This window comes from Dama dama, chromosome 7 (assembly GCF_033118175.1).
Source record: "Dama dama isolate Ldn47 chromosome 7, ASM3311817v1, whole genome shotgun sequence".
Classification (NCBI taxonomy): domain Eukaryota; kingdom Metazoa; phylum Chordata; class Mammalia; order Artiodactyla; family Cervidae; genus Dama; species Dama dama.
The window spans coordinates 29,998,845-30,023,559 of NC_083687.1; the positions used below are offsets into that span (position 1 = coordinate 29,998,845).

The 24,715-nt window shown below is 55.4% G+C and overlaps 1 protein-coding gene across 12 annotated transcripts; it reads right to left on the bottom strand.

Annotated features, from left to right (window-relative positions):
- Positions 1-7,177: 7,177 nt before the first annotated feature.
- On the bottom strand, positions 7,178-23,017 carry DDR1 (discoidin domain receptor tyrosine kinase 1). 12 transcript variants are annotated; one of them, XM_061147161.1, is made up of 20 exons: positions 23,002-23,017; positions 22,317-22,418; positions 21,372-21,549; positions 18,486-18,612; positions 18,293-18,395; positions 17,848-18,076; positions 16,448-16,595; positions 16,079-16,187; positions 15,387-15,573; positions 14,729-14,975; positions 13,735-13,830; positions 13,467-13,618; positions 12,499-12,664; positions 11,639-11,749; positions 10,346-10,590; positions 10,070-10,197; positions 9,683-9,898; positions 8,992-9,226; positions 8,287-8,436; positions 7,178-8,173 (listed from the first exon to the last, which is right to left on the bottom strand). In XM_061147161.1, exons 4-20 carry the CDS (start codon positions 18,568-18,570, stop codon positions 8,033-8,035), a joined length of 2,748 nt encoding a protein of 915 aa, XP_061003144.1. In that variant the 5' UTR covers positions 18,571-18,612; positions 21,372-21,549; positions 22,317-22,418; positions 23,002-23,017; the 3' UTR covers positions 7,178-8,032. The 12 variants fall into 12 exon arrangements, with proteins under 12 accessions (XP_061003144.1, XP_061003143.1, XP_061003141.1 ...); XM_061147160.1 differs by lacking the exon at positions 23,002-23,017 and adding an exon at positions 22,818-22,986; XM_061147158.1 differs by lacking the exon at positions 23,002-23,017 and adding an exon at positions 22,748-22,986.
- Positions 23,018-24,715: the final 1,698 nt, after the last annotated feature.

Consider the following 24,715-nt stretch of genomic DNA (forward strand, 5'->3'; position numbering starts at 1 on the left):
AACTGGAGTCTTGTCCTTCCTCATCCGGGAGCAAGCCGAGCTACGTCTGACTACAACTCCCAAAAGGCACCGCGAGGAAGCCTAGCGGAGAGAGGCTGGCTTGTACTTAAGAGAGCCGGGAGCTCCAGAAGTCTGGCTGCTTCGTTCCGCCTCCCTTTACACCCACTCGGCTAACGGCGAGTCTAACTGACTGAACTGGAGTGGGGACTCTGGGAGTAGAAATACCCCGAGGGCTTCCTTGCGGAGGTGCAGAAACTGCTTGGTGGTGAGGCGCTTACTTGTGCAGACGCAGGAAACTGCGTTCCTTGAGCTCAGTTCCTTCCCGTAAAATTGGAATAATGCACTTTGCAGAACATTTTCTCGAATTAGGACTTAATTCAATGCATTGCGCCTTCCTCGGTACCTAAAGTGAAGTCGCTCAGTCGTGTCTGACTCTTTGCAACCCCATGGACTGGGGCCTGCCAGGCTCCACCATCCATGGGATTTTTCCAGTCAAGAATACTGGAGTGGGTTGCTGTTTCCTTCTCCAGGGGATCTTTCCGACCCAAGGATCGAACCTGGGTCTCCCGCACTGCAGGTAAACTCTTTACCGCCTGAGCCACCAGGGAAGCCCAAGTCCTCCACAAATGTTGTCATGGTCTGCATGATTCCACCCACCTACCCAGTTCAGTTCTGTCGCTCAGTCGTATCGACTCTTTGCGACCCCATGGACTGCAGCCAGGCTTCCCTGTCCGTTACCAACTCCTGGAGCTTACTCAAACTCATGTCCATTGAGTCGGTAATGCCATCCAGCCATCCTGTCCTCTGTCGTCCCCTTCTCCTCTCTCCTTAAATCTTTCCCAGCATCAGGGTCTTTTCCAATGAATCAGTTCTTTGCATCAGGTGGCCAAAGTATTGGAGTTTCAGCGCTTCCCGTGTAATTAGAAGATCCTAAAAATAAATGCAGTTTTTAAAAGGAAAAATTGTTTGGCCTGATTTGATTTATGAAACTATTACGGGGTGAGGGAACTCCTTCAGTAAAAGCTAGAGCTACACGTTCCCCCAAATTCCTGTAAGGCAAGTTTTATTGGGAAGATCACCTGGAGAAGGGAACGGCTATCAAGTCCAGTATTGTGGCCTGGAGAATTCCATGGACTGTATAGTTCATGGGGTCGCAAAGAGTCAGACACCACTGAGTGACTTTCACTTTCACGTCCAAGCTTTGTTATTCCCACTTTGCAGACTAGAAAACGGAAACTCACTGAGATTAAGAAATCTGTGATTGCAACCAGACAGCTAGAAAGTGCTGGAACTGGGATCTGAAGTACATTTGCAAGTGACAAGGAATCAAAATGGTAAGACTAAGCCTTTGTTACACTTTGTAGCCAGCCCATGCATGTTCTGTTGTTCCGTTTCCTTAGCAATGTTTAAAATCCTCAAAGAGTGACACAAAACTGGCAAAGCTTCTTTATAACAGATGTTAAGTAAGGTTAAAGGACAAATTATAATCTTTTTGGGGGGCGCTCCATGATCACTGCAGATGGTGACTGCAGCCATGAAATTAAAAGACGTTTGCTCCTTGGAAGGAAATTTACGACCAACCTAGACAGCATATTAAAAAGCAGAGACATAAAAAAAAAAAAAAAAGCAGAGACATTACTTTGCCAACAAAGGTCCGTCTAGTCAAGGCTATGGTTTTTCCAGTAGTCATGTATGGATGTGAGAGTTGGACTATAAAGAAAGCTAAGCACTGAAGAATTGATGCTATTGAACTGTGGTGTTGGAGAAGATTCTTGAGAGCCCCTTGGACTGCAAGGAGATCTAACCAGTCCATCCTAAAGGAGATCAGTCCTGGGTGTTCATTGGATGGACTGATGTTGAGGCTGAAACTCCAATACTTTGGCCACCTGATGCAAAGAACTGACTCATTTGAAAAGACCCTGATGCTGGGAAAGATTGAGGGCAGGAGGAGAAGGGGATGACAGAGGATGAGATGGGTGGATGGCATCACCGATTCAATGGACACGAGTTTGGGTAAACTCTGGGAGTTGGTGATGGACAGGGAGGCCTGGCATGCTGCAGTTCATGGGGCTGCAGAGTCGGACAGACTGAGCGACTGAACTGAATTGAACTGATAATCTGGGAAGAAATGGTTGATTAAATAGCCAAAATACAAGGAGCACTTATCGCTCAAAAGCAGTAAGAAAAAGAAACAATATAATAGAAATACTAAGAAATAACAGGCAGTAAACGGAATAAACACAAGTGCCTTGTAACCAAATGAAGAAACTCTCAAAGTGATTCTTTGCAACCCCATGGACTATATGGTCCATGGAATTCTCCAGGCCAGAATACTGGAGTGGGTAGCCTTCCCTTCTCCAGGGGATCTTCCCAACCCAGGGATCAAACCCAGGTCTCCCACATTGCAGGCGGATTCTTTGCCAGCTGAGCCACAAGTGAAGTCCAAGAAACTCTCACCTTCATTCTTAATTGAAAGTGAAAGTGAAATCATTCAGTCTTAGCAATGCTATGGACTGTAGCCCCTCAGGGTCTTCCGTCCATGGGATTTTCCAGGCAAGAATACTGGAGTAGGTTGCCATTTCCTTTTCCAGGGGATCTTCCCAACCCAGGGATTGAACTCAGGTCTCCCTCATTGCAGGCAGACTCTTTACTGTCTGAGCCACCAGGGAATTCACTCTTAATTAAGGAAAAGTAAATTAAATAAATAATGTCCAGTTAGCAATGACAGTAATAATGACAACCTCATTGTTGGCTTCAGTATACATGAGCACTTGACCATATTCATAATACTTTCGTGGAAAGTTGACATAGGCATGCCCTTCTAAGGGTAATTTGGTGGTATGTACCAATGGTTTTAATGATTACCCTTTGACCTAGCAACTCCCCATTAGGCAGGTAGCATACTGAAATTCTCCCACATGGGTAGAGATATATACATGCAAAGATATTTACTGAACTGTATTTGTTGTTGTAGCCTGAAAACATTGGAGACAGCCCAAATGTTTATCACTGGGAGCTGGTCAGATAAAATGTGGGTCATTGAAATACAGAATACCAGGCAACACTTGCAGAGGAGGTCACTGCCTCCTGGTCTGAACTGTGGACCACTTATCATGATAGGGAGAAAAGGAAATTACAAAGTGGCACACCTAGTCCAATGCCATCTTTTAAGTAAGCATTTATGTTTGTGTAAAACTGAAATAGGCCATATGCTTCATTTTGATCAGAGCAAGCATGGGGAGCTGGGTGGACTAGATCACAGTTCCCTACAATGTAGGGAAAACTAAGTCTGCACTGTCCGTAACAGGAGCTGCTAGTCACCTGTGGCTATTTAAATTAACTAAAATAAAATTTTTAATTCAGTTTCTCAGTCACATTAGCTGCATTTCAAATAATAGCTGTATGTAGCTACTTCTGCTGCTGCTGCTGCTAAGTCGCTTCAGTCATGTCTGACTCTGTGCAACCCCATAGATGGCAGCCCACCAGACTCCCCCGTCCCTGGGATTCTCAAGGCAAGAACACTGGAGTGGGTTGCCATTTCCTTTTCCAATGCATGAAAGTGAAAAGTGAAAGTGAAGTCGCTCAGTCGTGTCTGACCCTTAGTGACCCCATGGACTGCAGCCTACCAGGCTCCTCCATCCACGGGATTTTCCAGGCAAGAGTACTGGAGTGGGTTGCCATTGCCTTCTCTGGCATGTAGCTAGCAACTACCTATTAGATGTTGCGTGTTGTAGACCATGATCACATAGTTCTCTTGGAGAGCCCTGCTTTAAGGGATGCAAGGGGTCTGATGTCTGGCTGAGCACAGGCTGAGTTCCTAGAACTGGCCTTCAGGAAGAAAATCAGCCTGGGCTCCTAGGAGCTGAGATTATGGAAAGAGCTCCCTGACTAGGGCTATCCACCCTGTGTATGAAAACGTCCTGTGATGGGTAATGGAGAGCTCATGTCTTCTCCCCCTCAGGCGTCCTGGAAAGAAGGAAAAGAGCCATGAGCTGACAGGCTGTTCGCCATCAGTTTTTCCATTTCCCAGCTGTGCTGCCCTGGGCATATTGCTAACCTAACAGAGGTTTTTTTTTTCTCTGCAAAATGGCAATAACTACTTCCTATGTTGAATCAACTAAGATATAAAACTCCAGAAAAACATATACTTCTGCTTTATTGACTATGCTAATACCTTTGTGTGGATCACAACAAACTGTGGAAAATTCTTAAAGACATGGGAATACCAGACCGCCTGAATTGCCTCCTGAGAAACCTGTATGCAGCTTAAGAAGCAACAGTTAGAACTGGCCATGGAACAATGGACTGGTTCCCAACAATGGACTGGGAAGGGAGTACGTCAAGGCTGTATATTGTCACCCTGCTTATTTAACTTTTATGCAGAGTACATCATGAGAAATGCTGGGCTGGATGAAGCACAAGCTGAAATCAAGATTGCTGGGAGAAATACCAATAACCTCAGATAGGCAGATGATACCACCCTTATGGCAGAAAACAAAGAACTAAAGAGCCTCTTGATAAAGGTGAAAGAGGAGAGTGAAAAAGCTGGCTTAAAATTCAACACACAAAAAATGAAGATCATGGCATCTGATCCCATTATTTCATGGCAAATAGATGGGGAAATAATGGAAACAGTGACAGACTTTATTTTCTTGGGCTCCAAAATCACTGCAGATGGTGACTGTAGCCATGAAGTTAAAAGACGCTAGTTCCTTGGAAGAAAAGCTATGTGCAACCTAGACAGCATATTAAAAAGCAGAGACATTACTTTGCCAACATAACTATGGTTTTTCCAGTAGTCATGTATGGATGTGAGAGTTGGACCATAAGAAGGCTGAGTGTCCAAGAATTGATGCTTTTGAACTGTGGTGTTGGAGAAGACTCTTGAGAGTCCCTTGGACTGCAAGGGTATCAATCCAGTCAATCCTAAAGGAAATCAGTCCTGAATATTCATTGGAAGGACTGATGCTGAAGCTGAAACTCTAATACTTTGGCCGCCTGATGGGAAGAGTTGACTTATTGGAAAAGACCCTGACTCTGGGAAAGACTGAAGGCAGGAGAAGGGGATGACAGAGGATGAGATGGTTGGGGGTATCTCTACTCAATGGACATGAGTTTGAGCAAACTCCGGGAGATAGTGAAGGACAGAGAAGCCTGGCATGCTGCAATCCATGGGGTGGTAAAGAGCTGGACACGACTGAGCGACTGAAGAACAGCCTGGCACATAGAGGTGCTCAGTAAGTAGCATTGTAATTATTTTCTAAAAAATAACTAAAAACATGTAAATTCATACCTGTAGTAAGTGCTACAAAGAAGAGCCATGTGCTCTGAGAGCATCAAGAGGGAATTTGACCTGCTTGGGCAAGTCAGGGAAGGTTGCTGAAGGACAAACGAGTTAACAAGGCAAAAACAGTAGGGAACTATGTTCCAGGTGGAGGAACAGCAAGCTGCAAATGCCATGTGGCAGGAAGGACTGTGTTCATGGGAGGGATTGAAAGGCGGCCAGTAGTATACAAGGTAGGGGTAGGGGAGCAAACTTGCCCAAGAAGATTTTGTTCTATTTTAAGGTCCATGGAAAGCCAATAATGGGTTTGGAATAAAGGAGTAGGTTTAGATTTGCATGCCTAAAGATCACACTGGCTATAGGACTATAAACAAACCAGAGAGGAACAGAAACAGATCCTGGGAGATTACTGCAGTGGTCCTGGCAAGATGGAGGTAGCATGTGCCCCAATGGGGATGGAGACAGAAATGATGAATTTAAGGGGAACTGGGGAACCAAGGCAAAAGAGCTTCTTGGTAGACTGGACTTGGGAGGTGAGAGTAGGGGAAAAGAGGTGTAAGGATGATCCCCAGGTTTCTGTCTTGTGCAGCTGTCAGAGAACCACAGATGAGCAGCAGGTTTGAACCTGCTGAGACTTAAATTCAAATGAACCCAAGGTGATTGCATAGGTCTAGAGCTTGAGTTATACGGTCAGAGGTTTGGGAGTTCTTTGTCCTGTCAGTGCTTATCTTATATTGTGGGTCATAGTGATCTGACCTGTGTAGTTTCCAGCAGGTCTCAGATCTGTGACCTGGAACCCCAAGGGCCTATTAATACAACCTAAGATTAAATTATCTTTATTGTCACTCTCATTTATCCAGTTGGCTCTTTTGTGAATGTCATCAACTGAGACCCAGGGTCTTTATTTCACATGAACTGCCATCAAGATGGGTCTGCCTTTTCCAATATTTGCAGTGAATTTTTTTGTTTTCATTCCAACCAAATTTGAACTCTTTGTTAAACATTTTCCTGGTGGCTGTGGCTCATCTTTCCAGGCCTCTGAGATCATTTATGCTCTTGGTTTGGCTCTCGAACAATTCACACCTGTTGGGTTATTTGCACACTTGATCAGTCTAATCCAGGGCCTCTCCACCTGTGGCTTCCAGACCCAGGGATCCAGGACGTGGGAGGGTTTCCTAGAATTTTGGCAAGAAAAAAATTACACCTCTATTTTTATTATCCTCTAACTGAAACTTAGCATTTCCTCCAAGTATGACTGAGCAAAAGCCCCAGTATATTAGCAGTACCTGTGACTTGTCACTGATAGACACCATGGCTATTTTCATATCCCACTACAGCTGTAAAAATCTCAGAATATCATTTATGCTCATTACTTTTCTGAAAATGTAATTATTACACCTGCTGCTAGGTCTTCTTATTAAGCATTTTTTAAAGCAGCACACATTACTATATCTTTTATTAACATTTTGGCCAACTTTCTATTGCTTTCCTGTTTTATATACATGTAGTCATAATTGTATATGTGTATATATATTACATGTATGTGAGTACATATATATGTAATGTTTTTTAAACAGGTTTTAAAACATAATTCTGAGGAAGAATCAGTAGACCTCTCCAGACTGCCAAAGGGGTCCATGGGTCAGACAAAGGGGTCCATGGGTCAGGCCTCCCTTTAGGCCTCCTGCAGAGTTCCATATTCATGTGGGACCTTGCCTTAGGTCCCACAGGCAAGGGTCTGGCTTATGCAGAAACAGAACACTCTGCTGGGCAAAACACATTAGGAAATGGAATGGGGAGAAGAAGGAAAAAAGGGGGGAAGGAAGACAGGAGATGGGTTGATGGGGAGCGGGAGGCAGATTTCGACAAAACCCCAAGAAGCCCACTCGCAGCTGTGGAAAACTCAACCTTTATTATTACCTGCCTAGTGCAGGGGATTAAAATAGCATTGAGCTAGATCCATATATTAGTGTAAAAATCTGTGTCTCTCCCCCCCAAAAATGTACAAACCCCAAGTGATTATAGAAAAACCAATGTGGCAGCTACGATAGAGATGTCCAACCCCAGGGCCACAGGCCGTTGCTCTCTGTTTCCCCCCTAATCCCAATACTTATTCCACAGAAACATACAGGCTTGGAGAAGTTCTAGCTACAACACGGCAGGTGGGAGGTGGGGAGGCGGAAGGGTGGGGGTAGGGATCACCCCCAAGTCCAGTGTTTCAGAGGATGGAGGAGGGAAAGGCCAAAGCTGAGGGCAATTCCGGGAGGAGATACAAGGGAACCCCCTTCTCCCTTTCTTGTCCTCCTCACTCCCCAAATTCTCAGCCAGTGGGGTCCAGTGTGTGACGGGGAGAGAGAGGCTGGGGGCAGCAGTCTTCTCTCCAGGTACCAGTGTTGTCCAGTGGGGCCCAGGTGCGCCAGTGGGCCAGGTCCAGTGTCTGCCCTATATCTTCTCCCAGCCTCCCCCAAGGGATGGCTCAAGGAGGTCAGAGAGGATCCCATCCACAGGGCCAGCTGGGTGGGTGGCAGGGGCTTCTAGGGGAGGAGCAGGAAGGAGGCATGAGAGCGTGTCCGGGGAAGGGAGGGCATCAGCTCCCTGGCAGGCCCAGCCCACCTTCGGCCACACTGCCTCTCAGAGGTGAAGGGAGGTCGGGAGGGGGAATGGAGTGGGGGTGCCGTAAGCTCCTCTTGTTTAGTGCCACTGGCCTCCCCTGAATCCTCCCTGAGGGGGGCGGCTGGGTGTCGTGAGTCACACTGTGTTGACTGCATCTTCTGCCAGGAACCGATGCAGCTGGGAAAAGGGTGGTCGCTGCTCAGGCTCCCGGCTCCAGCACCGGAGCATCAGCTCATACAGGCTCAGCGGGCAGGCTGGGGGCCGGGACAGGTACACCTGCATTGTGGCGGCATGGATGAAAGGCAGGCAAATAGTCTTTAGTCCCTAAGAAGACAGGCTCTGGCCCTCCCAGCCCCCCGGGGCCCATCTTCCCTCCCCTCTGCTCTCACCTGCCGGCCCTGGTCCCGGAAGAACTCCCCCGCGTTCTCGATGACTTGCTCATCGGTGAGCTGTCCAAAGGGCTGGGCCCTGCAGAGCATCAGCACCTCCCATAAGGTGACCCCAAAGGCCCACACGTCACTGGCGGTCGTGAACTTCCCCTGGTGCATGGTAAGACAACAGAGGAGAGAAAGCCATCAGACAACAGAGACCCTCCTCCTCTCCCCACTGGGACCCCATGTCCACTCAGCATCACCACCCCCCACACTCACCTGACTCCGTCCCCTCCCCGACACTCCACCCTCCTTAGCTGGCCCTCTTTCCCATTAAGCCCACTCCTCTCCTCTGGCTCTGCCTGCCTTCTCCTGCTCTAGTCCTCACCTCACTTCTTCTTCTTTCTATCCATCTTTCTTTCCATTTTCTGGTCCTGATTCCCAATCTGTCTCTAGCTTCTTTATCTTCCTTTCTCTCTGCTACCCTGACTCCATCTCTCACACTCAATTTTGGCTCCTGGACTGTTTCCCATCACACCATAACTCTCTGCTTCCTCCAGTCCTTTGAGACCTTATAGAGCATTAGCTCAAACTTTCACTTTAGTGATGAGGAAGACTACAGTCCAGGGAAGGCAGGTGACTGAACAAGATCCCAGAGCTCCGAGTGGCAGTCAGTGCTGCCCCAGCCTCCCCTCCCTGCCCGCCTCTCCAGGGGCCTCTCACCATGAGGATGCACTCCCAGGCCATCCACCGGATGGGCAGCACCGCCCGGCCCTGCACGCGGTAATAGTCCCCAGCGTAGAGGTTCCGGCTCATGCCAAAGTCAGCGATTTTGATGGTGAAATTTTCCCCAACCAGGCAGTTCCTCGTGGCCAAGTCCCGATGCACAAAGTTGAGTGTGGCCAGATAGCGCATGCCCGAAGCGATCTGGGCCGCCACGTGCAGCAGCATCGGGTAGCTGGGTACGGGAGCCGACAATAGAGGGTCATGGGGCAGCCCTGGACTCGTGCCCACCTCACAGATCGCTGTGCCCGCCTCACAGATTGCTGGGAGATGAAGGAGAACCCACTTCCCAGGCCTGGGTTCTCCCGCCTCCTGGTGCAGAGATGGAAGGTGGAGGCCCACTCAACCTTTCTTTACACTCACCCGACCCCAAAGAGGTACCGTGTTTGTTATGCTCCCTGGTCTGCACTCGGGGGCAGTGAGGGAGAGAGAGCACAGGGAAGTTCCTGACCTGCACCCCCTCACTGTCGTCATCTCCGGCCTTCCTGCCCCTCAAGCTCTAGATGAACACGGCCACGTGTGTCTCATCCCAGGCCCCCTCCTGGAACCTCTACCTGCCTGCCCACCCCGTGCTTCCCCTTCCCCTCTAAGCTGGAGCGAGGGGAGCAGATGAGGCCCCCTGTGTGTGTACCTGATGGTGGGCCCCTGGGCCGCCTCCCCATCCCCGGCCCCCTCCGTCGCCTTGTCCTCTAGCTGGTGGGCACTGAGGAACTGGTTGAGGTCGCCGTTCTCCATGTAATCGGTTATCATGCAGAGCGGGTCGTCCTGCACACATACGCCCAGCAGCCGGATGATGTTTGGGTCCTTCAGCCTCGACATGATCTTCACCTCCTTGAGGAAGTCATTCCTGGAGAAGCAGGGAGAAGGTGGCAGGACACTGAGGGGCTGCCCTGCGGCTTTTAAACTAGCACCCCTGCTCACGAGTCCCCAGCCACTCTCCCCACTGTTGGTCACCACCAGGTTTCTCTCTCGATCACTTCTCACTCTTCACCTTCCAGACACCATCCCTGGTCCTCACCTGGCGTTCTTGGTGGCATCTGGCCGTAGGATCTTGACCGCTACCAACAAAGGGTGTCCCTTGCGCACATTGAGAGGGAAATCAAGACTGACTAGATCTTGAGGGCTCTCTACCTCACACAGGTGCACCTGGAGGAAGAAGGTTCACCAAGGTGACAGGGTCAACTGGGACAATACAGTCACAGAGGACAGGCTCCTGGCCCAGGGGGAGGCCTGGGTATGCATGGAGCCCCAGAGAGGCAGACACTACAGATGGCTGGAAAGGAATCCTACTTACCTCCCCAAACTGACCCTCGCCAAGCTTCTCCTTGAAGCGGAGCCTCGACCGAGGGAAATCCACTCTGGGGGGCCCATCCCCAGCCGCCCCTGGAGGCAGCGCGGGCACAGCATAGGTGTTGCCCCCGGTGACACCCTGCAGGGTGACAATGTCAGCCTCGGCATAATGGGGGACGCTGTTCTGGGGAGGTGGGGGCAGAAGCGGGGCACCTGGCTTCTCAGGCTCCATATAGTCCCCACTGCAGGCTGGAGGGGTGAGGGAAAGAAGACAGGAAGAGGCATCAAGAACAGCCCCTGAGAGCCAAGGTTCTCCACATCCCCCGCGGCCCAGAGGCCCCACCCCCTGCCTCCCAGGTGGGCGAGAGATGGGGTCTACCCTCCGCCTCCTGGTTTTCCATCCAGCAGCCTCAAAACAGAAGAGGTGTCAGCACAGGATAAGAGCTACTACAGAGCTTTCAAGGCAGTGGAAACGGATAAGCAAAGAAGGTCATAAACTCTTGTTCTCTAGGGATCCTAGCACAGTCCAAGACCATGAAAAAGTCTTGGCTGAAAGTGGAATTCCTCTACCCATCACTAGAAGGATGGTCCCAGCCATCTAGTGACTCTCCAATTTCCAAACCCTTGTCCCAGTCACGGCCGGCCACTGCCATTCACATTGCTGGGATACCCCCTGCTTTCATCCTTTCATCCTCTCTGCCATGGTTACCCAAACCCCCCCTGACCCAGCACACCAAGCTCAGAGACAAGGAAAGACAGGGGCACATGGAGGGAGAGGAGAACAGCGCCTCACAGCCCACACAACATGGGGTCTACAGACAGGAGAGGAAGCAGAGCTGTCCCCGCTTAGCCCTGGGGAAGGGGCGACAAGAAGGCAACACAGGGGAGAGGAGGAGCAGACAGGAAGGGCGGGGGCGTGAGCAGAGAGAGGACACATGGGGAGAGGGCCTCCTTGTGGCTCTAGAGAGAGGGGAGGGTGAAGGAGGGGTTACAGAGAGCTTGGAGCCACCCAGCATCCTCCTCTCTGGCGCTGGGAGCTCAAGAGATGGGTGAGACAGGAGGAGGGGAACTGAGCTGAGAACCAGGGAGCTTTCTACTCCTCAGCTCAAGGGGGTGGCCTTAAAAAGGAGCAAGCAGCAGCAGAAGAGCGCTATGGGCATAAAAGCTTCCTCCTTAGGAGCTCAGGAGAGCGGAAGAGGCCACAGTGGGGAGAGGAGGGAGAGCAAGGTCTGAGGACTTTCCCTGCCCCAGTAGAGGTACCGGGAGCCTGGCAGAGCCTAGGGGTGGAGGGGCTTACCCTGGGTGTTGGTGGGTTTGGCCCAGGCGGGTGTGGGGGGGCCCGGGCCTCGAGGGGGGCGGGCGTAAGTGGCCAGAAGGAGACGGTAGGCCGGATTGGAGAGCAGCAACGCTGTCGGGAGAAGGAGGGGGGGAAACACGGGGAGGGGGTGAGACTCAAGGCTAGACAGAGGGCGGGCGGGGGGAGACAAGGGGAAGGGATGAGACTCAAGACTAGACAGACAGGGAGACACAGAACAGGGCAAGACTAGGGCTGATGAGAATGAATATACTGAGAGACAGAGACGGTGTAAACAAGGATCTGGAGAGTGCTGGATAACTGGATGGATACGTGATGGATGGATGAATGAATAGCTGGGTAGATGGATGGATGAATATATGTGGATAGATGGAGAGTGAGTGCATGGATAGAAAGGACAAATAGATGGTTAATGAATGGATGATAGGTGGCCAAATGGATGCATGAGTATATATGGATGGATGGGCAAACAAATGGAAAAATGATAGAATGGATATATAAATACAGGTAGATGGATAGAATAAACATGGTGAGTCTAGGAGAGGAGAGGAGCCAGAAAGACACAGTGAGAGGACACAACAGAGAAGAGAGTGGGATGTGTGTGGCACACAGTAACAGGATGAGAGCACTGGAAGTGTGGGAAATTCCTGAGGGAAATTATATGGTAGGGACATGAGTAACATAGAGGGCTGGGACCAGGGACACAAAAATAAGAAAATGAGTTGAAACTGGGAAAGACAGTTTGGTAAAGGAAAAGAAAGGAACGGTAAAGGAGAGAGGAAAGGATACACTAGGAAGACAGGCAGAGGATGGAGGTGGGACTGGAAAAAGGCAGGTCTTACCGGAGCTGTTGGGGACACTGGGAGCAGAGTGGGGTGGATTCCCACGAGGCCGTGGCTCCTGATAAGGGGGTGGCTCTTGGGGGCCTGGGCGGTTGTTGATGAGGATGGTATCCCCAGGGACAGAGAGATGAACCGTCAGCTCCTCTTCTAATACCCTACGCTCGGCCTTGTCGTGGGGAACAGGAAACGTTAAGTGCAGCTGCTGCTCAGCTATTTAAAGGCCCTACCTGTGTTCCCTCCTCCAGTCCTCACTACAGCCCTGTAGGCGTGTCTACTATTACTCCGTCTCACTGGTAAAGAAACAGGCTCCAGTGCATTTAAGTCCCACAATGGGATTCCAACCCAAATCCTACCAGTTCATAACTATCAACTTTAACGCGTTATCACCACCACTGGACTCTCGCCCAGAAGACGTGGGCAGTGGGTGGGGGGGGGGGTGCCCCACTTCTTCCAGTCGCCCCTCTAGCTCCACTTGCCACCTTTTCCCACTGGGCTTCTACCCCAAGAGGTTGATGTGTGGGCCACATCAACGGGCTGGGTCTGGTTTGGCCAGAGAGGGCACCCAGCAGGAGTCTGGAGAACAGGCAGGAAGTGAGGTCAGGGTGTTTAGCCTCCCAGCCTCGCCCCGAGGGATGGACCCAGGTGAGCCGCCTCCTGGAACCCACATCCGTTGGCGGTCTCAGGCACCCTCTCCTTGCTCCTCCTAGATTCCTCCTGGGTTCCGGTCACTGCCACCTCCTCTCACCCACAGGCCCAGGGATGGGGGCAGCGCTGCTGAGCAGGCCCGAGGAACTGCACTACTTCTCCTGATTTGCATACCCCCTGCCCACGTCTCTCGATGTGGGCTCCTTACTAACCCTTCCTCTAATTATTCTCATCCGACTGCGCTCTCTGGTCCCTGCTGAACCCGAACTAACACCGGAGCCCCGCTCTCCGCCCCCGCGTCCCACCCGTCCCCCATCGCCCACCTTGCTGAGGAGCCGGCGCCAGTGCAGCCGCCATAACATGAGGGCAATGATGAGCAGCAGCAGCAGGATGATGGCCACCAGGCAGCCGATGAGGATGGCGGTCGGGCTCCCCTCGGCCTTGGCCACAGGCTGCTGGCCCCTGGGCTCCAGCTCTGGCAGGGGGGAGCACAAGGGTCAGGACCACGGGAGACCCCCCACCCATGCTGTGGGGGCCCCAGGGAGGACTGGTGGCACAGGACCCACACGCCTTTGAGGGGCCCGAGCTCACCCAAGCTGCTGAAGTTGGTGGGAGGGGGGCCGGGTGGCCACCAGGGGGCTGGTGGGAAGGTGCCTCCCAAAGCCAGGGAGGAGTCATTCACAACATCTGGGGAGAAGGGAGTAAAAAGAGGGAGTCAGATAACGGGGCAACCAAAGGGAGGCACACATGCACGAGAGCCCAGGACTTATCTGTTATTTGGTTAGAAGTAGGAGCAGGGCTTCCCTGGTGGCTCAGCAGTAAAGAATCTGCCTGCAATGCAGGAGACCAGGGTTTGATCCCTGGGGCAGGAAGATCCACTGGAGAAGGGAATGGCAACCCACTCCAGTATTCTTGCCTGGGAAATCCCATGGACAGAGGAGCCTGGTGGGCTACAGTTCATGAGGTCTCAAAAGAGTCAGACACGACTGAACAACTAAACAACAGGCAGCAGGGCTGACACTCAGTGTATGCAGCAACCCACTGGGATGGGTGGTAGAATAGGATCTTGGAGGGTTGTGGCTGTGGTCGGTGTTAACCTTTAAGTTGCTGGATTGTGGGGAGAAGCTGGACTCAGGGGGAGCCCAGGGTGGGGCTCAGGAGGCTCAGAGAAGAGGCTGCTTCTCAACCAGCACAGAATATTTCAATATTTTAACAACCACACAGTCATACTGCTCACCATCAGTCAAGAGTGAGGAGCTCATAAAGGAAAGACCAAGACAGGCAGGGAGAAATGGGGAAGAGGGGTTCAAATTAGTTAGGACCCCCTTCTGGGTTCAATCCCTGGGTTGGGACGATCCCCTAGAGAAGGAAATGGCAGCCCACTCCAGTGTTCTTGCCTGGAGAATCCCATGGACAGAGGAGCCTGGTGGGCTACAGTCCAAGGGGTTGCAAGGAGTCAGACCCGACTGGGTGACTAAGCACAGCCCTCCTTGGAAAGGCTTGTCAGTGCCAAGAGTTGCTATTTGGGGTCACTATGGGTTAGCAATCCCAGGGGCCTGGAACTGGGCAGAGAGCAGGGGCTTACCGGAGATGAAGGAGATTTCGCTGAAGAGTAGCCAGGGCCCAGCAAAGAGGAAGCGGCATTGCAGGAAGCGGCCCATGCGGCCGCCCAGGGGCACTGACACAGTCCGGGCTCTGGGGTCCCCCAGGCTGCCCCCCAGAGCATGGCGCACGGGCTCCCCTTCCCAGGCCATGGCCGGGCCCCTCTTGAAGCGACACTCCACCCCACCGGGCAGGCGGGCTCCCAGCGTGTGCATGTTGTTACAGTGGACCTGGGGGAAAGGGAGGAGGGACACAGGGTCAAGGCCAGGAGAGCCCGAGCGAGCGCCCCGGGCACCCAGCCTGGTCTCAGAGCCCTTCCTGGGAGCTGGCCGCACCCACCTGCATGGCCTGGAAGGCCCTCATGCCAGGAGAGCCCGAGCGAGCACCCCGGGCACCCAGCCTGGTCTCAGAGCCCTTCCTGGGAGCTGGCCGCACCCACCTGCATGGCCTGGAAGGCCCTCAGGCCAGGAGAGCCCAAGCAGGCACCCCAGGGAACCCAGCCTGGTCTCAGAGCCCTTCCTGGGAGCCGGCCACACCCACCTGCATGGCCTGGAAGGCCCTCAGGCCAGGAGAGCCCAAGCAGGCACCCCAGGGAACCCAGCCTGATCTCAGAGCCTGCCCTGGGAGCTGGCCACACCCACCTGCATGGCCTGGAAGGCCCTCAGCCGGTCAAACTCAAACTCCATCTCCACGTAGCCACTGGGGAAGCTGTGGTTGCTCCAGCCCACATAGTCATAGCCCGGCCAAACCCGTAGCTCCTGGCTCTTCCTAAAGTCATCCAGCCCCACCACACCATCTGCCAGTTGGCCCAGCCCTCCGTACTGCAGCCTGGCAAGCAGGGGGCCGAGGAAGAAGAGGTTGGAAGAGAAGAAAGTGTCACCTGTCTGGGTGCTCTACAACCCTGCCTCCCAGTGGTCTGGCCAGCCTGGCCCAGCAACCCCCCCACCCCTGTCCCAACCTCACACAGCTCTCTCTTCTCCACCCCCAAGGAGGAGAATGGGATGGAGCACCTTGCAGTCACATGCTACACAAAGGCACCGCCTCTAAGGGACACCGCTCAACCCACAATGTGTATTTACTGTGACAATTTACAATGGATCTAAGTGTCTTCGCAGAGGCAGGCCTTTTCCTAATTCACACCAAGTATCACATGAGCTAGTGGGCACCCTGCTACCCCTCAATCCTGGTCCAGTCCCTGGAGGCCCCACCCAAGCCATCCCTCTCTGCAGTTCCGCTCTCTCCCTGCCCAGACAGCTAACCAACCCCCTCCCCCACCCACCCCGTCCACTCTCCCACCCCAGGCTCCATGTCCTATGGGGCCCGCTTCTTTCACCCGCCAACAGCGTGCGTGGTATATCCATCGTAGGTGGAGTCATTGAGGTGCACGGCCTCAGATAAGTACATCGTCTGCCCCACAGGGGCCGTGTAAGACAGGAGTCCATCTGGGGTGGGGGTAGGAGGGGTGTTAGGGGCACAGAGCTTCCAGCCTCCCTCCCCCACCCCTCTCAGAGGGTGGGTTTCAGGCCCCTCTCTCAAGTGTTGCCATATGCCATTGGCATGGCGGAGGCAATGCTTGCCTGTCCCCTCCTCACCCATAGGGACAGCTTCCCAGCAGGAGAGAGGATCCTGGACGCCCCTCTCCCCCCTCCCTGCTCCCCCCTCCCCAGGACAGGAATGAATCCTCGGGGGTCTGAACACTCACCCTTCCAGAGGCAGCCATACAGCTCCACCCGCAGACACACGCTCATGACCCGGTCCGCCCGGGGATAGAAGCGAACCAGTCGGGCCACCATGGGAGGCCCAAGGTCCTTCAGCACCACTCCTCCAGGGTCTTCATTACCTAAGATCACCTGTGGGCCAGGACACAGGATGGATGGGAGAAGAAGGCTCCAGATCAGATCTAACTTCCCAGCCCCAGCGGCTTCCTGGCCCAGCCCACAGTGGCCACAGAGAGACCCACAAAGGATGGCACTGAGCACCCGGGGCCGTGGAGTACAGCCGGGCCTTCAGCAAGACAAGGGGCTGCAGCAGAGCCCTCTGACACCCTCCCAGCCTGAAGGTCTGTCCTGACCTCCAGCGTCAGCTCTCCCATCCCTTCCTTGCCTGGCTCCGCTCATCCTGTTGTGCCTGGATTCTACCCAGTCCCTCGCAGCTCTGCACCCCTGCTCTGGCTTCCCTCTTCCTTCACCCCAATCCCTCTGTTCACGCAGCAGCCACTGGCTCAGCACCCCACTCTGCACCAGCCAGGCACAGCCTCCAAGGGGTGAGCATCCCTCCCTCCCCTGTAGGACTGAGAGTCCAGGAGGAGAGACAGTTGTACAAGCAAGAGGCAGCAGGAGGTGGGGAGTCCAAAAAGGCTCTGAGGAGCTGATATCTTGGGGGAGAACTGAATGGAGGGAGGAGAGCCTGGGCACAGCCGGGGAGGGAGAGCTTTCCAGGCACAGAGACCAGCAAGTGAAGGTGTCCTGAGACTGTGGGGTGAGCCCTAGGGTGTTTCAGGAATAGCAAGAAAACCAGCAGGGCCTGCATGAACAGGGAGAGGACTAAGGGGTGCGGACAAGAGCCAGGCATGAGGCATCTTCTCATGGACCCTGGATATAGCCTCCAGGTGAAGATGACTTCAGGAGAGAAAGAAGCAAGGAGAGCCGTTTGGAGACTACTGCATTCGTCTAAGCAGGAGATGGTGGGGCCTGGCCTGGGGCAGTAGAGATGGAGGTGCTAAGAAGTGAGCAGATTTCAGGAAACATCATGGAGGCAGAACAGACTTGCCTTGCTGATGCTTTAAAGTAGGAGGTGGGAAGAAAAGCGGAATCGGGGATAGCATCTTAGCTTACAGTGGTACCATTTCCTGAGTTGGAGAATGCTGGGGGCGGAGCAGGTTTGGGGTGGGAATGGGGATCAAGTTCAGCCTGAGAAGTTTATGGTTAAGTGTGAGAAGCCTATTACACATCTAGGTGGGAAGTGGTCAGGTTTGCAACACTTGATGGAGCTCAGGGGAGATGCCCAGGCTAGAGAGGGCACACACTGCAGACTCATCAGTGTACAGCCCACAGCTGGGGCAGAGGGGACCCAGCCTTCTGGGGCTATCCCCTTCAGCCTCACCTCCTGGCCCCAGCGATCCCTCCAGTCCATCCAGCGGTGGCCGTCCCGGGAGTAACGCAGTCGATAGCTGGGAGAGAACTCCTTGCCCAGGCCCCCCGCGTGCCGTCCCTGGGTGCCCACCAGGGCCACCAGGTGCAGCCGCCGCAGGTCCACCTGGAGGTACTCCTCCTCCTTGGGGAACACTGGCCCTGCAGGGCACCAGGCGCCATCTCCATCGCTGCTTTCAAGCCTGAGAGGGGGCAGGAGATCACAAGGGATACCTGGCCCTAGGTCTGCCTCTGTCTCCAGTATTTAATCCCCACCCCGACACTTGAAACTGGGGGGGGAGGGTGGTTGCCATTGGCATTGGCCCTCTCAGAAGCCTCTTAACTTGGTCAGAGGGCTGGAAGCGCAAGCAGCAGCCCCAGGGGTTTCCCTCCGGGACAGCCCCAGGTGTGCCAGCTACCTGCTATGGCGAGCAGCAGTGGAGTCTGACCAGGAGCTGGAGGCAGAGATGTCACCATCTGGGATGGTCCGGTCCTGCATGCCCAGGGCATAGCGGCACTTGGCTGGGTGAACACAGGCGTATGGAGGGTCAAGGCCACTGACTCAGTCTCCCAAGCCCCATCCATCAGGGACCCAACAGCCAGTCTCCTCACCAGGGTCAAAATGTCCCTTCATGTCAGCATCTCCAGTTGCCACCAAGAGCAGCAGCAGTAGAAATGAAAGGGCCCCTGGTCCCATTGCTCCAGATTCCTTGGGCCTATGGGGGTGGGGGCAGCATCTCTGCAAGGGACATAATGGGGTGGGGGGGGGAGGTTAGTGTAAGGGCAATCAGGGAGACTGGCTCACGGCCAGCAACATGAGAGACACAGAATGGACTGCTCTGGGGATAACAGCAGTAAAATGACCACAACAGTCACTGTTTAACAGCATCAGCAGTATTTTTAGAATGCTCCCCATGTGCCAGACACAGAGCTAAACCCTGGTTTCCCTCCCCACTTAGGAGACCAGAATTCTCAAACAAGTGGGGGACCCCAGCACCTTCCAATCTCAGTGCCCTCCAGAGCCCTGCTGGTCCCTGACCCAGCAGCTTCAGCAACACCTGGGCGCTTGGGCGAAACGCAGAATCTCAGACCCACACAATCAGAATCTGCATTTTAACACAATCCCCAGGTGACCTGTGCCTGTTACAGCTCAAGAACCCTGGCTCTTCCTCACTGGGCCCCAGGCAGGTTGCCCCACCCCACCCCTGAAAACCATTTCAACTACAACTCCTTATGAACCCAGGTACCTACCCTCCCCAGCCTCAGTCCCAGGCCCAGAGCCAGACCAAACTATCTTGACCTGTCTTCTTCCCAGCAGAGGTCAGCACTCAGTTCTCCAGGCCGTGGGATTCTTTGGGACCCCTAGCGCCACCCCTCCGACCTTTACCCTCTCTGCCATCAGGTCCCAAGCCTCCTATCCCCTCTGCCTGCTCTGCCTTCCCTTCCTAAGATCTTGACATCCTATTCCCCCAGTTCCCAGTTTCTGAAGAGGGCTGCCTCAGAAGAAGAGCCCAGGGCAGAGGGAAAGGCTGAGTTGCCTTGGAGATGAGGGCGGTTCTAAAGACAGGGAAGCCAGGTCACCCCAGGAGGTAGGAGGAGTGGGGGGACACTCCCCCATCCCTTTGTCCTCCTCCAGCTGCTCCCACAATGCTCTAGGGCAGGAATGTAAGAGGCAGCTGAGACCCCACAGCTCCGCTGCAGCAGCAGCTGAGGGGCTACTGAGTTGTGGGGGGACCCGGTTATCAAAGGAGAGCAGGAACCAGAAGCATCACACCTGGTCCCTTGGGGGTCGGGGAGCCGACACCCGAAGCAGACTGCCGGAGCCCCAGGCAGGCAGCCTGGCGTTCCTGGGTGCTGCTCTCCAACACCCCCCCCCCACCTCCCCAGGGAACAGCGGGGCCCTTGTTCCCCTGAGTAACCTTCATGCCTACCCCAGATGAGTCATCGGAGCCAGACAGAGCAAGCAAGAGGAGCCTGGGGCAGAGATACAAAGACAGGCAGAGGAAAGAAGGCAGGGGGAGACAGGGTGAGAAACACAAAGCAAGAGGTAAACAGAGCAGGCTTCGAAGTGTGCAGGGCACAGAGCCAAGCAGAGAAATGCACAGAGACACGTCTGGGGCAATCTGTTCTCTGACACCCTGTCACCCCACTTCTCTCCACTGGGTCAGAAGCACCAAGGACAGGCCCAGAAGACCTTTCCCATCCCCATCACAACCAATTACACTCTGCTGCAAGCCCATCACCCTCTTCTCCCAACCCCAACCCCCGCTCCAGACAACACCCACAGAGCTCTGTACACACACACACACACACACACAACACACACGTGGTCACTCAAACTTACAGAGCCAGATGTAAACACTGGGGTTAGATGTAGGGTGCACGCACACACATACACAAAACTGTCTCACAGACTTTCAGAGACAGTCTCATAAATCCATTACACACATAGACACCCCCCAACCCCAGGGCAAACAGAGACACTTGTGTACACATCAACTCCATCCACACCTCTGCATTCTTTCAAGTCCACTTAGTGAATAGCCATCCTCTGACACCTGTGAACCTGACATGATAGACATGTTCTTATGATCAGAGGACAGTGTAACAGACACACACACTCAGGTCCTCGGGCACAGGATCCCAAGAGAACTGGAGCCCACCCCCTAATACTCAAGGTGACCAGGTCAGAAGGAAGTCAAGAGAGTGGGGAACCGAAGGAAACTTGGGTGGCTGGAGTGACAATAAGAAAAAAGCCATTTCTCTGCTTTCCCGTAGGCTCAGCCTTCACCTGACTCCACAGTACCACTCAATTCTGGGCATACCTATGTGCCATCAGCAACAATGAGTCTGGCAGGGGGTGGAGGTGCTGGAAAGGACTGTCCACCCAGCAGGGGACCTGTAGGGGAAGGCTGGAGAGGAGGGAGTAGGGAGGGACACTGAGGATGGTGCTCACTGGGCAATGACCATATCTCCTGGCAGAACCAACTGACCATCCAGCGTGAATGAGCGCCGGTGGCTCAGGTTAGGGTGTCAGGCCCTCTCTCTGCTGGGCTGAGGCCAGGCTGCCCAACTGGGAGCTGGTGGGGTGAACAGGCTTAACAGTGAGTAGATGCCCGCAGAGACTGGGCCAGTGGGAGGACAGGCCCCCTTCTCCAGGAAGCTGGGAGATGATTGGGGGGGCGGGGGTACACATATGAACACCTGTTTTCCTGGGGTGCAGTTCCTTCCAGACTGAGTTAGGGGGTCCTCCCTCAAGGCTAGACACACACTTTCTCGGAGGTCAGGGGGCCCCCCGCCCGCATTTTCAGGCAGTAAGCCAGAAGGCTGGGGAGGCGGACAGGGACTGACTGAGCAACGCTGGACAACCAAGTCCAGCCCAGGAACGTCCTGCCTCCCGGCCAGGCCCTCATCCTTGGGCCACCGCGCGCCCCCGGAGCCCCGGGCCGCCGCCCTCGCCCCTCCACCCCGCCGGGGTCCTCCCGCCGCTCTCCCTACCTCTCATCGCTCTTCGCCACAGACCCGGGCGTCCGACCCCGAAGCGGGGCCTCCTCGGCGGCGGCGGCGGCGGCGGGGCGCGGGGAGGGGGAGGCAGAGGGAGCCAAGAGCCGGGAGCGCGAGGCGCCGGCGGGGCTCGGGTGTCGGGAGGCGGCTCCCGCGAGCAGCTGTCGGGGGCCTGTTCCGGGGAGAGGAGCCAGGGCTGGGGCGGCTCGAGCCCAGGCGCCGCCTCCCCCTCCCCGCTCCCCCGCTCCGCCGGCTCTCCGCGCGCCCGGGCCGCGGCCCTCCCTTCCCCCGCCCGGGCCGGGCCGTCCCCGCCCGCCGCTCCCACGCCCGGCGCCGCCCTCCGGGCCCCGCGCTCCCCTCCGCCCCGCCACGCCCACCCGCATTCCCCCGCGCGCCGCGGCCTCCCCCAGGTAACCGGCTCGGCGCGCCCAGCCCCCTCCACCCGCCCACGGCCCACCCCCCGGAGCCCCACAAAGGAGGATCGCCGCAGCGAGGGCCAGCTGTGGACCGCTCAGGGCCTCCCACACTCCCTGCCCCCACGACGGGATGGCCCCCCCCTTCCCACCCCACCCCCCTTTTCTGGGCTCGGTTCCTAGAGAGGGAGGTGAAGGGGAGCAGCCCCAGGGCACAGGGAAGGAGCGCGTTCCCACAGGCCCGGCGCTGCGCCGGAGTTTGAATGGGGGAAGGGAGCGGGGCTCACCTGTCCAACCTGGCCTCCTAGACCTACTCTTTTCACATCACCAGCCTCGGCTTCTTTCTGACCGCTCTGAGTCTCCGGTCCTCCACACCCCAGCCCAGCCTGGGGGCCAGCTCCCCCTCTCCCAGCCCCTTCCTCGACTTCCACCCTCCAGTTCCTCCCCATAACGCCCGCAAGGCCCTTCCCAGTCTCTCTCATGGACCCTAGCGTCCAGACTCCGAGGCCCTGGTTCCCCTGGCTACCTGCTCAAAGCTTCGGCGTCCTCCTCAGGGCAGGGCCCCCTCAGGCCCAGGCAGCTCTGACCCTGGTGGGGTCGGAGGGTGTGATGGCTGGCAAGGACAGGCCTGGACAGGTGAGCGGCAGGGGTGAGGAGGAGGACAGAGAGGCAAAGAGAAAATCACACAGTCAAAAAGGAGGGGTACAGACAAATTGGGTGCCAAGAGACTGCGTAAACAGACCCAGTGTGAGAGAAAGAGCGGAGAGCTGCTGGGTGAGGTGGGCAGGACAGAAGAGCTGTGCGGGGAGGCGTTCCACCCCGCTCAGGGGCTACCGGGGGGCCCCGCCACCTCTCTCCACACCCACACCTGCCAATCACCTGCAGGGTAGGGTAGGGCCTCACGCCGCTGCAGATCTCTGCCCCATTGCACCTCACAGCAGGTAGATAGAAACTCACCCTACGTGCAGACCCAGACAACAGTCCCAAGAAAGAAACACGACGTCCCGAATAAGAACAAGGGCACTACCAGGAAGAGACGGGCCCTCGGGAGAGGCGAAGGCACATATGGGCACGTACTGCAACCCCGGGTCAGCCCACAAACCTTGGGGAACCCCAACTGCTAAGGGACTCACGAACAGACAGCCCCGTGGCCATCCGGAGAATTGCCTCTCCGTCCCCTCCCACCAAAGCCCCAGGGCGCCCCGGCGCACCTTCCCCCTCCGGAGTCGGCCGCAGGGGAATCTGGGCCCGGAGAGGCCGGGCCGGGGGTGGGGCCCGCCGGGGGTGGGGCCAAGGTTTCCAGAGTAACCTCACCTGGGTGGACTCTCGGCCCCTCCTTCCCGGGGCTGTGGCTCCCGGGAAGCCCCGGGCGGGCAGCCGGGCTGAGCTGCCGCCAGATCCCTCAGGGAAGGAGCCACAGCCCCTCACACCCCAGTGGGACATTCCACACCCCAGGCGCACGCTGACCCTGGCCAGGGGGCATGGCGGTGCCAGCCCGAGGAGTCCACTGCAGAGAGTCAAAGAAACCATAGACTCCTGAAACCCTTGCTCCCTCTTGTCCCCCAGGAGACATTCCTAGTCGGTGATGCCCACCTCATCCCAGCCCAGAGCTAGAGGAGTGGGAGGGATGCGGGACTGGGGCCCAGTGGAGTCAAGTGACAGCAGAGAGGGGGCTGGAGCCGGCTGGAATGCGAGGCTCTGAGCTGAGACTGTCAGGGGCCAGAGAGGGAAGTCCCAGCCATCCAGGCCCCCAGAGTAGTACCCAAGACCCAGTGTATCCACAGACCTAGTGTATCCACACGCCTGTCGGTGGTCCCCAGAGCCCGCCCACATCTCCCGAATCACTCCCAACTCCAGTAGGCCCCCATGTCCTCCTGAGTCCCCAGAGGACCCTCTACCCCTCCTCCCTCCATGTCCTCCCATTCCCAGCTTCCCTCCCCTCCAAGCCAATGGCCTTCTACTGCCCAGGAAAAAGGAGGAACAGCTGGGGAAAATGTGAGGAGAGGCATGTAGGAGAGAGCAGGTCCGGTCTGGCCCGCAGACCGCCGGGCCACTACAGGGAAGCCCAGCAGGACCAGTGAGAGAGAGGATGGGCCCTCCACACAAGTCGCTGTCCCCTTCCTGGGAGAAGCAGCTGCCTTTGGGACAAGCAGGCTGGGTCAGCAGCTGGGGAGAGTGAGAATCCTCTGGGGGGTGGGGGGCAGGGTGAGGGGGTGGAGAAGGCCCCGGGTGTGAGACAGGCCTTGATGCCAGCAAGTCCACTTGGGAAACTGAGGTCTGAGAGGAGGAGGAAAAGATGATGTAGCACAGGGACAAAGATGAGACAGCTCAGCTGTGGGCAGCCTGGGGGATGGAGAGAGATGAGGCCCGGCGAGAGAACTCAGCAGGGTATAAACTAGAATGCGGTAGAGGGGAACTGGGGATCAGAGAGCGGAAAGGGAGAATGAAGACAGAGGGCGCACAGCAGAAGATGGGAAGACCGGAGTTTGGGGAGAAGGGCTGGGCAAGCGAGAGAACTGGAGTGGAGGCAGGAAAGGGTGGGAGGGATGCTCAGAGAGGAGGACAGAGAAGAGAGGGGCCTCAAAAGGGGAGCAGATACATCAAGGGGAAAAGAGGCAGTTGGAACCCAGAGATGGGAGAAGAGGAAGGTGGAAGCATAGGGATTGAAAGGAAGGGACCTGGGAGAAGAGAAGAGTAGGGGCTGAAATGGGAAGGGAAAACTAAGGGACAGGCTAGGGGCACAGGGGCCCCAATTCCAAAGGTTGAAGCGAATCTGCCTCTGGGTGTCAGGGCAGGAGGGTCCCAGAACTCCCCTTAGAAACAGCCTAGCCCTAGCCCATCTGCCACACCTCGGCCCCAACTCTCTTCCCCACCTTTTCCCTCTTCCCCACCCCGCGGGCTCCACCGTACTCCCCTCCTCCCACC